The sequence below is a fragment of the Cygnus atratus genome, chromosome 10 (genome assembly GCF_013377495.2).
Source record: "Cygnus atratus isolate AKBS03 ecotype Queensland, Australia chromosome 10, CAtr_DNAZoo_HiC_assembly, whole genome shotgun sequence".
Lineage (NCBI taxonomy): Eukaryota > Metazoa > Chordata > Aves > Anseriformes > Anatidae > Cygnus > Cygnus atratus.
Window position 1 is genome coordinate 9,887,378 of NC_066371.1, and position 13,389 is coordinate 9,900,766.

The 13,389-nt window shown below is 46.9% G+C and overlaps 1 protein-coding gene across 4 annotated transcripts in view; it reads right to left on the reverse strand.

The window, feature by feature from the left end:
- The window catches only part of SETD5 (SET domain containing 5), a 64,948-nt gene that overhangs the window by 35,840 nt on the left and 15,719 nt on the right, over positions 1-13,389 (reverse strand). For 2 of the 4 annotated variants that reach the window (XR_007708661.1, XM_035546633.2), the window contains exons 2-5: positions 5,485-5,659; positions 1,732-1,837; positions 676-887; positions 297-355 (exon numbers count right to left, since the gene is read on the reverse strand). Coding sequence is in view for 3 of the 4 variants with exons in the window: in XM_035546633.2 (XP_035402526.1) it covers positions 297-355; positions 676-887; positions 1,732-1,837; positions 5,485-5,555 (448 nt within the window). In the remaining variant the exon portion in view is untranslated. Of the gene's footprint in view, positions 1-296; positions 356-675; positions 888-1,731; positions 1,838-5,484; positions 5,660-7,010; positions 7,178-13,389 lie in introns of those variants that run through there. The other 2 variants (XM_035546634.2, XM_050712668.1) reach the window with 2 other exon arrangements.

Consider the following 13,389-nt stretch of genomic DNA (forward strand, 5'->3'; position numbering starts at 1 on the left):
CCTGAGAAAACTGTACCACTTCAGTTTTCCCTCCCAAACTGGGAACAGGTCTCCCACACTCCTGATATTTCAAAGAATAGCACTGATGAATATTTTACTTTTTTGTTCACAAGATAACCTGATTTCCCCAAGAGCTAACTGAGGTGAGGCAGAAGGAGTGAAAAAAATCCCAGTGGTTGGTAGGTACAGAACATTAGCAGGCACTGATTACAACTAGATGATTGCATCAGCCAAAAAGAAAGGCCTTGCAGAAAGAAAGCAAAAGTCACCATTATCAGAACTACAAACTCACTCACCTGACACGTTGTCCTGCTTCCGGCGGCGGAGTCTGATCACCTTCCCCCTGCTCATTCCTCTGCCAAACGAGAATGCACAATTGAAGCTGGTTTGTAGGAGTAAAGTCACTTGAAATTCAACAGGATGTCACAAGATGCGTGCCCTCAGTGGGGCCCAGGATGATAAGAACATCGATTTAACATCCTCATCTCCACTCCTGGTGCCACCAACACTTGTCAGGCTGACAACGCAAAGGAGGAGGGTCAATACTAGGTAAAGCACTGGGAAGAACGCTCCAGCTAGCAAAAGGGTGTGTGTCCCACAGCCCAAACGTGACAAAGCTTGGCTTGAGAAGTCAACACGAGGAGCAGTCCAGATCTGCACTGCACCAAAGCTTACCTGCACTTTTCGCACTTGAGGAGGAAACCATCTTGGGAGACACTGCAGTGGCACCAAGTGGGAATTGATTCTCCTTCTGAGGAGCTCTCACTGTCCCCGGAGTTCTCCTCATCAGGTGAGTGCAAGCCGTTCAGTTCTGCGCGAGGTATAATGGTCTGGACAGGAGGGGAGGCTGGCGGTGTTGGAGGAGGAGGGGCTCCGTAATTATGATCCTGAAAACGAGTATTGGCAGTACTACTTTTAATGTGAAGATATGATGCCTATAAACTTCCCAGGTTATTACTTAACAACCGCTGTAAAACAATAAACTGAATTCCTCAACCTACCAAGAAGGTAAAGCTCTGAAGGAGGTGAATGGTTTACTTCACGAATTACATTCGCCAATGAATTAAATTCAAAACCTAGGAAAGTCACCAGGCTACTTCAACATTAACCGTTGCTCTGCTAATCATCTGAGATGACATCAGTGGTCAAACACCAGAACAGGTTGTCCAGACACGTTGTGAAGTCTCTGTCTGCTGAGATATTCAAAACCCAACTGGACACAGTTCTGGGCAATCTGCTCCAGCTGACTCTGCCTAAGCAGGGGGGTTGGACTACCCAGTCCCAAAAGGTCCCTTCCAACCTCAGTGATTCTGTGACATCCTGTTCATCCCAGAGTTTCAAACCTTCCTGACTGTTCCTTATTTCTCACAGTTATAAGATATCAATGTAAAGACCTGTGCGGTTGAAACAAGCATAAATAATATACAATAAACCAAACAGGGCATAAAATTACTGCCAGAAAAATATTATATATTCATATATAGTCACTTCATTCAGTTAAAAAAAAAATCTATCACCTAGAACACTAATAAAGCTTGCTACAAAGTATGCAAGCCTTCAACAAATAATAAACACATAAATGCAAAATGTATGGCACAACTCAGCTGTAACTCAGCGTTCCCTAATAAATAAGCCAAATCTCCTGAAGCTTAACAGGCAAAGCTATGGAACAAGGAGAAAAAGAGCAAAGCAGACAGTAAAGAGCTGATTCACTGCAGAGAGAGTACTCACTGCGTAAGGCAGCCCGCGATAGCTGTGTTTCTGGGTGGCCCCATAGCCGTGGCTGGAGTACACATTCTTCTCACTGACAGCTGGACTAGCTTCCACAGACTCTGGGCTGCAGAAAGGGCCAGAAGTAAAACCCATCAATAGAACATCATTTTTAGTGCCAGTATTTCACAGCTCTTTTCTATTCAACACGGGAGCTCCAAATGAAGAAACTTTGTGAAATCGAGGTGTTCTATGTGCTTCACCAGGCACTGTGTGTGCCAACGTTGCACAGGATGAACCTGCTTTCAACAGAGGGAAGCAACTGAGTAAGGGCCACCCTGCATAACTCCTCTTACATAAAACTGGGTCTCAATCTGAGAAGTTAAAAAAATAATTAAGAAACACATATGAAGCTCAATTTCCTTATGGTTAAGGAAGTTGGGTATAGTTTGGCATTCATATCTGAACTCAGCCAGCTTAATCTCAAAGCCACCGAACAGAACTGTCATGTTATCTACACAACAGCTTATTTCAAATAGCAGCTAAGCGGCTTTCCTGCATCTGCGCTCGTTTCTCTCTCTCTCTCGGATACTAATTGTTAGCTGAGTCCAACGTCCCAAGATAAAGCCTGCACGAAACCTGCAGCTGTCCCGACAGCAACCGCTGGGAGCTGGAGATTCCTGCTACAAAGGGGCTACAAAATTCATGACCTGGACAGACACCGGCCACAGGCAAATCGGACTTACCCTGTTCTTTCTACACAGCAACATAGTGTGCAATGTGCTCAATAAGAAATTTGTTGCTGAGGTACAATGCACTCTTCCACCACACGGTGGTGAAAAAAAACAGCTCAAAATGAAAGGTATATCCTCAGCAGAAAGCTGCAGAAACCCTACTCAGAGAAGGGACAGCTGCAATTCAATGCAGGGAATATTAGATAATGAAGCTACGGACAGAACACCAGCAAGGCAACGCACCACCTATTAGGAGCTGTCCCCCAAGCAGGAGATGGACATCAGCAAACCTCTGCAGAGGACAGAAGCAGGACCCATACCAGAATACAGCAGAATATTACTGAATCACATCTGCAGCTGAAATCCTCTTCAAAATTACAGCAGGTAGCTGAGCAAGCAGGAAAGAAAAATGCAGGAAGGGAAAACTTTACCTTGGACTTGTGCTGCTCTGGTGAGATCTCGGAGGATTCTCAGAGGGTCTTAGGTTGGCAACGGGAATCAAGCAGCACTCAAACACTACAGGCCAGTGGTCACGCGTGGGGGAGCGTTTAGGCACCACCCAAGAAAAATAACCCCTGTGCCCTTTGGACTTCCTATTAGCACTTGAAATCTCTGCTGCAGTGCAGTTTGCCCCACCCTGCCACTAAACCTGCTACACGCTAACACCGACTTCCCGGGCTCCCTCCTTCTGGAGCGAGGTAGACCCGTCTTTCCAACAGGAAGGAGCAGTGATTTAGTGTACAAAGAACTGCAGAAAGCCTTTAACCTGCGTAAATCCCACTTCTCTAGCTCAGAACCGAGATGCATGACATCATAAATTCAGCTGGTTTTTCACGTAGCTGCACTCAGCTCAACGGGCAGAGGCAGAGACACAGGCGGTGACACCTCTCCGAGGACACGCTCCCTAACAAAAGGCAGGATGCAGAGCTTGAGCTCGGCACGTAATCCAGCCTCGCTGGATCTTCACAACAGCCCTTCAGGATTTCCAGACTGGTCCAGACTTAAATCCATTCAGGTTTAATTTATTTTCAGAAGAAATATTAGAAGGGAAAGAGTCTAAACAGCAGATCTGTCCTCTGCCCAAGTCACTCACATTCACACAGCCAGCCTGGAATACCGGCAGCGCTGCCACAGGCACTAAAAGCACTAACAATACAACTTCAGGACTGTTGGTGCAACGGTGTCCAGGGGCAACAACGCTGGGGCCCTGCTTCCTCACCAGCAACCCTCCAAGGAGCTTCAACGACTTCCAACATGCAAAAGTGCTCTGCAGCCTCCTTATCGCCCTCTGAGATCACCAAACACAAACATCTTTCAGCATTTTCACTTCCCCTCTGGCATCAGAGGCCAGAGGAGGATGCTAAAGCTCAGCCTTAAGAGGGCCAGCTAGTTTCCTTTTACCTTCCCATTCTTTCATGATGCACATCTTTGAAATCCCTTCTAAGAGACAAGAAGCTCAGGTAGCACAGATATCACGCCTCAGACTTGTAGAATTTCAAAGGAGAAGTGGAGGATAGCCTTAACTTTGAACAGACTCACGAAGGACACTTCAGCAGTAAAGTAACAGTGCCTCAATGCAAAGCCAGGAGAATAAAGTCCTGGCATTCCCACTTCTTAGAAAACGGAGAGAGAAGCCAATTCAGAAATCTTCAAAAGCCTTTTTCAAAGAACTCCAGCCTAGCCTCAAGTTGGACCTACAAATTTCTTACAGCCAGTGGAAAAAATGCTTTGCAGAGGATTTATAGACAGTCTTTTGATATTTAAATTTTACAAGGGACTTGCATAGATATATCCCACTCAGCTCTGAAAGCAAAGCACATAGTACACGAGCAAACTATTTAGCACTCTTTCTCCTGCCATAAATAGTTTAAAATTCCTGGATGTTGAGTCTTTAAAGTGCTGGTGTGGGAGAAGCATGTGACAAGCAGTACTGAATATTAAGTCTTGAAAATGAAAGATCAGATACCCATTGCAGATGAGTGACCTACTAGATTTTTGACTCCTCATTTAAAACAGTCTGTAAAAATATGGACTTTGTGGTGGAATGAAGCCTCACAAAGAAGAATGCCTACAATGGGGCCAGTGCCAAGACAGATGAAAAAGAGCATTAGCAGTCTTGCAGGGAGTGCGACTGTGTAGTCAGACTGTGTGTATTTAAATCAGGGCAAGATGGAAGGGCAAAACAATGATTCATAGCCCAGCCCACTGCTCTTACAGCTCAAAATTAGCAGTCTGGAGCATTATCTGCTCTATAGTGATCAATCTGACATGCAGGTATTTGCACAGCAGGTACCTGTAAATAATACATGGGGGAAATGGATCTGCAAAAAGTCCTTTAAAAAAAAATTTAAAAAAGGAATTGCTATGGAAAAATAGATGCTACAGTCCATACTTGAAATAATAACCCTTTTTGTGGTAGCCCTTCCTCTTGTCCCCAGTGAAAACACAGTACTCACTCGAGTTAACACCATTCTAACAAGCATTTTAAGAAAAGATCACAACATATTTTCAGGATTTGAAATGTTCCTGACTTCTACAAAGGCAGAGTCCTGTGATGGGAACCCTGAAGGTCTGCACACCTAGCTGCACTTCTCGGAACATGCTCAAGGGCAGAACAACACACATGAAGGTGTCTATGCAGACTGATGCTGTTGTACATCTCCGGCCAAGCTCCGCACTGCTCCAGAAATCAGTCACATAAGCACTGGTACTGAGTCTGAGCTAGCAGGTTCTGCTGAGAGGGAAGCCCAACATACTGAGCTCTCATTTACAACAGCTTTTGAAATGGAGCTGGCTTGTACCTCGCCAACATCAAGTGCAAATGCACTACCACATGCAATTGCACACAGACTTCCTAACCAAGCTGATACAAAAGCAGTGTTGAGTGCCTCATACTCTTAGAACTTTCCTTAGAACTTACCAATTTCCACAAAACCACCTTTGTTAAACATTCAAAACCATCTCAGAGCCAGTGGACCGGCCCTGACCCCGAGGCAGCCCTCAGCCACCCTCCCCTGTTCCTCCACGGGGTAACACTCACTCCGATCCTGCGGCCATGTCGGAGTAGGACGTATCTGGTGTGGTGACTCCCAGAGGGATTGCAATGCTCATGACGCCCGTCGGGGATCACGGAGTCCAGAGGGCAGCGACCGGCCGCTCCGAGGGCGGAGAGGAGCCGCAGAGCCTCGGCCAACACGTCACGGACATGGGGAAACCTGCCGGGCAGAAACAAAGCATTGAACGTCCATTATGGGTACGAGGTCTCCCCCACATGCCCCCAGAGAAGGCTTTCAGCAAAAGATGAGCAGAAATGAGACTTACAGCAAGTGGCACGCTGCATGTGCTTTATATTCACACCTGGGACCAGGGAAGAGGGGGCAGAGGCAGATGGTGGTGTTTTTATTCCCCACAGCCTTGGACTGACACACAGTGATCTGCTCTGCCACAAAGCCAATAACGATAACCCCCACAACTAAACTTAGCACTAATTACCAGAGAAGCACCCTCCTAGCTCCTTCTGCACGTGAGCAGCAGCTGTCACCTATCACCCGCAGCCCTCCATCAGCATTCCCTCACTCCTTCCCCAAACAAGCCACAGCCACGGCCCGCTCGTGGCGAACGAGGAGGCAGAACGGGCGGCGAGGCTGTGCCACGGTGGGGCAGGCAAGGCCGGCAGCGAGGCCTTGAGCTGCCACCGATGGCAGGGAGCCCCACGGGGTCCCTGCGGTCCTCTCCGCACGGCTGGGCCACGTCAGGCTCCGGGCAGCGGGTGAGTCACGGCGGCAGCGGGCAGCCTCCGCCCAGTCTCCTGCGGCCCTCACCGCGGGCAGTGAGGCCTCAGAGCTCCCTGGTTGCAGCCGTGGGCAGGGGGCTTCTCACTGGAACCGCCTTGCCGCTGTCCACACACACACCAGAAATGCCAAAAGCCTCCCTCCAAGGGCAAATGAAGTGAAAGTTGGCAAGTGGAGGTGCCGCACATTGTATTGCCTTTCCCTTCTGTCTTAAAAGGCAGGCCACTTGTCTTATCACTGGGATAGATTTTCCTTTTTCAGCATGTATCCCTAGGAGAAATCTCTTCCTGATCATACGACAGGCATACGGCGAACTACAGACGTGGCACGTAATGATTTCCAAGTGATCCGTGGCAACTCCCTGTTATGCCCCAAAGCGACAGCCTCAAGGGGAGGTGGGCAGACAAAAAAAACAGAGCAGGACAAGCCCACAGGCAGCCCGAGCCTGAGACAGCTCAGGTGTCCTTGAGTGCATTTTCTGGATGAAAAATAATCATAAAAAAGTCCCTTTCAGGACTGTCTCACCCCTTCTTGTGCTTGTGACAGAACTGCAATTTCTGCACTGACACCAAACGAGAAATTGTGCTGCTGAAATGCAGCTAGGAGCTATAGACACGGATCCTGCTTCAACCCGGAGTCACGTAACACTGGCTAAAGGTTAAAAGAAAAGGGGGACAGGTTTCACAGCATCTAGAGTACCCTTTCCTTCTAAGGGACATAGAAACATTTTAAAAAGGAAATAAAATAAAAAAGTACTATTTTTTTAAATACTCACTCAGGTTTCTTTACTCTATTGATCTCTTGCCTTTGCCATGACCGTCCCCAGCTGGCAGCAGCCTGAGATTTAATCAGGACAAATTCCAGCTCCTGCCTACTTGTGACTCAGCAGGACCGAAGGGTTTCAGGCGCGGTCTCTGGACCCAAGATTCACAGGACACCATGTCAGCCCTGGGGTAAGCGGGACAAGTTCTGGGTCACTTCTCAGAGGAAACCCTCCCACCACCACCGCTGCAAATAGCAGGCCGTTTCGGCCCAACAGCAACTCCCACTTTTGGGAAAGAGCTCTGGAGAACCACGAAATACCAAACAAAAAAGGTTAGACAAGGCGAATTCCAGTTCAATTGCTTTTGTGTTGATCCAGCAGGACTTGCCCAACAATCGCCAGCTCTCAGATTTTGCTGTTTGTCACTGCTGTTTTCTGTGTACTTTCAACTCTGACAATGTAACATTCAAAATGAATCGCTGAGACAAATTCGAAGTGCTGTCCAAGACCACACCACCTTCAGGCTAGATTACAGTGTGGTCTTCATGAAGCTTGCCCTGGGAACACCCAAAACATCAGCCTGCACAGAAAACAGGGGTTGAGATCAAAACGTTCACTCATGGCACTGGTTAATTCCCTGTATAGACAATCCCCAAACTCCTCCCTGCCTCCTATCCCAAAAAATATACAGCTGGACAGGAGAAAAAATGCAGGGAGTTCTCTCCAGTGCCACTGGAAGATTTCCTAAAATTTGAAATCTTAATGCAAATGTAGTGAGCTTCAGACCACGGCACAAACCTCTCTCTCTCGTGATACAACTCTTCTCAAAATCAAATGGAAACAGGAATTTTGATGGCCTAGCAAGTAAATAATGCTTAACCAGTTCTGAAAATGCAGTGTTTAAAGATGTACTTTCCATGCTACACTCCTGCCTCCTTAACCAGTCACACCAGTATAAAGACACCTGGTCTTCCCCAGCATCATCACAACAGCTGAGATGAGCATCCATCCACCTGCAACGCGACCACAGCTTCATGGTCCCCGACTCGCCCAGCACAGGTCACACTCCAAGGGACTCACCCACCGCCTTCACACCAAAATCACAAACAGCTGCCTTAGCTAAAATGCAAATATATGCTATTCAATTATTTCAGGTAACATCCTGTATCGACAGAAAGGACTGTAATAAATCCAAGCTGGCCAAGCAAAGGTTAGGTAACACCTGCTCGAACAGTAAATTTAATTTTCGAAACTGTTTAGGATGCAACAGCAGCGGCACTGCACTGGCTCCCTTCCACAAACGCTGCCCTCCGTGTTACAAATCAAACAGACACAGAAAATTTACTGCTGGAAACTTTTCTCGCCACTTGTGTTGCTGAGAGGCTGTTGTCGAAATCTGTGGGACATGTAACATAAATGTGAAGTGATTCAATTACCATTCTGCAGAGGTCCTGCTTCCAAACATCGCGTCACCCAGTGGCACCCAAACACGAGGGCAGTCCACCCGAACCGCAGCAAGCACCGCCTGTTTGTTCCAGCACACCTACAAGCCCCATGTCAAGGGCAGATACTCACAGAAGGGCAAGCACCTTTAGTGCAAACCGAATCAGATCAAGGGCTTTTGCCAGTTTAAAACAGCCAGCTCAAAAAAAAAGCATCAAATTCCCAGAATTTCAGACATGCTGTTCCATAAGGACACCTACACAGAGGCAGAGCAGACAAATCTGTAAGACTTTTAACTCCAATTTATTCTGTTTTACCTGAATTGTGCCTCAGTCTATTAATAAAAATGCTTAGCTCTGCTCTGGAAACAAGCTGGATTCGCTAAGCAGCAAGGAAAGACTGAGCTAATTAAATTAAAAAAAAAAGTATTAACAGAAGTATTTGCCATTATCATATTTTTCATATGTAAGTATCTATATGCAAACAGAAATGCTTCTATTTATAAATTTGTTTCACAGCTCACTTGTTCTCTGGGATCTGGAGAACCATGACAAAAGCACCAACAAGCTCTTAGAACAACATTTAAAAATCGTTAAGCGTGTCAAAATGCAACAACCCAGTGAGACTCGATCTGCTCACCATGCTGCACAAGAGCTGGAGTCAAGGATCAGGAAAGGCGACAGCGCTGCCTTTACAGCACAGGTCATCTCCCTCAGCTTTTGGTATCCACCGACTGATGCATCAGTCAGGCTGTTCCTTACAAGATACGAAATCATACTGATGATTCCCAACCCTGTAAAGCACCTTATGGAAAAGCTGGAAGCCACCTCAATGTGTGTCTACAAATACACCTACTTAGCTAAAGTCAGCGCGATAAAGCAGTTCAGCTAAGGCCACTTAAGCCATGTTTAAAACTGAGGTACAAGCAAGCTAAACTGATTTTGATAAAACTCGGTAAACAGCTGAAAACTGAAAATCCTTTGATCAAATTCATTTAAACTGGGTTTAAGATATTGTAAGAGATTTTCATCATGTCCACCCATGGGATTCCATCATTTTATCTGACTCAGAAAACATCGGTTTTAGTTAACCTCGTCTACAAACTACACCCTAAGGGACCGTCAGTGGTGACAGTGAGCAAGCGAAAGAAATTAAACCATCAAGCAAGAAATTACAAAATGCATACTCAAGTGTTCTCAGCCACTGACCTGGGACTGGGGAAGATTCCTCAGAAAAGCAGAAAGAATAACCTCAAAACTTTGCTGCTGATTCAGCAGTCAAGAAGTTGTGCAAAACCCCTTTGTTTTGCAGACAAAAGAATAGCCCGGGCTTTTCTTTTGGAATCATTAAGGATATCAGGTATTATGATAAGAAATAAAAGAAAATTATAATAAGAGATAAAGGAAAGGCCGATAAGACTTTGCTTCCAGAAACACCTTCTGCAGGACAACTCAACCGCATTCCTTACAGTCCAGTACAGTCAGGAGGCAGAGGCTCGAGACAAGGGCTTATTTGGATTTTCGTAAAACACCTCATTGGCACTGTGAAACCTTACTGGAAAGTTTAATTCACATTGATTTGAAATTGGCTGAAGATTCACACAGAAGGATAATTCCATAAACAAATACATATCAAATTAGAAAGGGGAAGCAAATTACAGAGTAGCAGTGATCCGTGGCAGACCAAATTATTCTGAGGTGTGCTTACATGAAGAGGTGGCAGGCAGACACCAGGTAGCTCTGCCTGTGCCCCACGCTGATGAGCACAGACCTAGCCCCATTTGCGTGGCCTGCACACACGGTCCGCTGAGCAGGATGGTGAGAAAGATGATGTTTTAAAGGAGCAACAACCTCAATGTAAAGGAAAGGACCATCACAGTAGAAAAGTTTATATCAAAGTCCTCATACCCTTTGTTTTAAGAAAGCTTCACAAGACAACGCTTTGAAAATCTAGCAGTCTCCATGAAATGCTAGAATCTCAAAAATGTTAATCACCAAAATAAAACTTTTAAAAAATAGTAACAGATAAAAAAACTCAAGAGACAGAAGTATTTCTAGGCCCATTTCTGTGCTAAAAACATTGCATTAAATTGCCTCTACCCCAAAGCGTAACAAGTCATTGGTGAAGATGACAAATTCTTCAAACACTGAAGTATTTGAAATGATATTTTCAAAAATGAAATAAAGGTGAACCCCTGAAAATGCTTTTATTTTTGCAAATACTATTTTCTATTCTTTCCTGAAAGATCCATAGCAATGGAAGAAGAAAAGAAAGGTCTACCATAAATAAGACTCCACAGGTAAATAAAAATAGAAAAGAGGATAAAAAAAGCCTCAGTTCTACAAGCATCTGACTTGGGATGGTAGCAGGGGAAGAAGGCTTCAGCAAGAGGAACACGTCCTGACTGCTGTGCTGGTTCTACAATCTGAGGTTGTCGCTCTCTTTTCCCACAGAGTGAAGGGGAACAGGCAAATGTCTGTGTGTCACAAAAATAAGAAAACACAAACAAAAAGGTTCAGAACTCATATTTTGAGATAAAGGGCTTGACAACTAACCTCCAGTGAATCCAGCTGTGGCAGTGACTGCTGCAACTGTCCCCTCTAAGCCTTTGCCAAAACAGCTGGCAGGAAGGAAATGTTGCCATGTCTCATCGAGCGCAGTTGACACCAAGAACACGGGACTAAAAGCAGAAGCAGGTAAAATACAGATTCCCCTTTAGATATGGTTATACGGGCAATACATTTCTGCAACAGGGCAGAGCAGACAACAAGGAACAGCAGTACTGGAAAGTACCACTGCTGTCTGCCGCACCTTGTCCGTACAAGTCCTACATTTTGAGATTGAATTTAAGAGGCCTGCCTATGCCAGAAAATGGCTATGGTTAAAATAAGATTTGAGGTTAATTTAAATAACATAAACAACACCGGTTTAATCCTAGCAGACCAGAGTATTTCTTTGTTCTAGCTTTTGTTGCTTGTGAACGTAATAGCAAGCACGTGAATGGCTGTATCTGCATAACTAGTCAAAACTTTCCTAAGTAGATGAGCCCTAAATTAAAAAGGCTGTCAGACACCCCCCAAGGATAAATAACTGAAGACCTTGAATTTGTGTTATGAAGGGATTTTAGAGAAAATCCTATACCACATGCAAGGTCAGAGGGAAGCAGAGCAATAAAGGGCAATAACTAGGCCCGGATCCAAACTGAGGGAATTACAGTTCCCACGAGAATCCGGCCGGTCCCCGCAGCCGCGGGAAGTCGCTGAATATAGGAGGAGAATCAGCAGAATTTACTGGCAGGCAGCGGAGGCCAGAAGCTGCAACCAGTGGCAGGCTGACCACAAACAAGTTGCCAAGGAGTAGGATTGCAGCCTCCCGTCCCAGAATTGGAAAAGATTTCTCCGTAATCCCACTAAATACTCTCTGCCTCGCGAGCCTGGCTGTACGTCCTTTATACATCTATTTAAGGCCTCCACGTGATGCCGGCTGCCTGCCCGGCCACTCCCCGCCAGGGCGAACAAAACGGCTCCAGAGGAGCCCGCAGCCGGGCTCAGCGGGCAGACGTTGCATCAGCCAGGTGTGCAGGAAGCAGGGGGATAAAGCGGCGATTTACGGAGGGCTTCCCAGAGCCGGGCCGCTTCAGGAATGCCGTGGAAAGGCCGACAGGAAGGAGCACGCCGCTTCGCACACAGAACAAGCTTCATCGGCTTCAGAAAGCCTTTGTGCTGGGGCTCCGGGGCTGGCCTTCCTCCCAGAGATGATGCAACACCGAGGCACAGGGTCTGCGCCAGAGAAAACTATTCACAGGCGAGGCAGATGGCAGCGTGGCTGGAGGATCCCGGATCGCGACGCGCTGGGGCCCAGTCCGAGCCCCGGCCTCCCTCAGCTCGCCGGGAATCCTCCATTTCACACTGCCGCCCCTCGCTCCCACCACCGCCGCAGCTTCAGGGGGAAGCAGGACCATACGATATCCAGAACCCTGTCAAAGGGCACTTTAATGTGGTGGAAAAATCACAGTTCATCCAATGGTCTGTTTGAGAACGAGGAAGGGGAGAAACTGAGCCCCTAGCCTCACAAGGGCCTGCTGGGGATCCTCTCACCACCACAGGCTGTGCCCCCAGCAGGCAGGGCAGCCCACCACACCAAAGCAGCCTGGCCATCACAGACCCCTCACAGGGTCGAGGTTCAATCCCGCTCTCCAGCACCAGGCCGGTTCTGAGGCCCCCCTCCCTCCCTCCCTCCCAGTCACCAAGTGCCCTCCCGGCTCCAGTCTGCACTGGGCTTTGTGACCAACAAGTTTCACAGCGTTGCACCTGGGCCTGAGATCATGCAAATACATTTTTCCCCGAATTGGAAGGAAGTTATTCGAGGCTTATGTAACGCTCATTTGCTGCGCTCTAACAAACAGCAATTTGTTTAACAGGCTTTGAGTGGGAAACTCGGCTAGGGGAAGATCTGCAGCCTGCATTGCACACAGCGAGATGGTCAAATCCAATTGCTAATTAAGCTGCGTAATCACCGAGCACTGCTAACTATGTAAAATTCATTGGGTTTTAAAGAGCTCAGGAAAGATTTCTGCAATCTTCCAGCACTGGAGCTTGTCTGGTTACAGGGCCCCACTGCATCCCCTTGTCAGGGAGGTCTCTGCAGGAAACCCCTGACTGCTGCACTTGCCTGGCACTGGTGCCCAGCAGTTCTTGGCCCTTCCAGATGCCTCTGAGACCTCTGGAAATCCCAAATTTCTTGCAGACCAACTTTACACAGCCCAGAACATATCACTGAGCAGACAGAGCCTGTCATGGTGGTGCTGAGAGCAATCACGATATGCCCCCGAAGAGTGTATCAGCCAAAAAGCCTTATTTTCCCCTTCCACCCCAAATTCTGGGGCTTCTGCCCACCTGCTGATGCAGAACTCTGACCGAGAGGTGCTCTTTATCGTGGTTCACTTTTC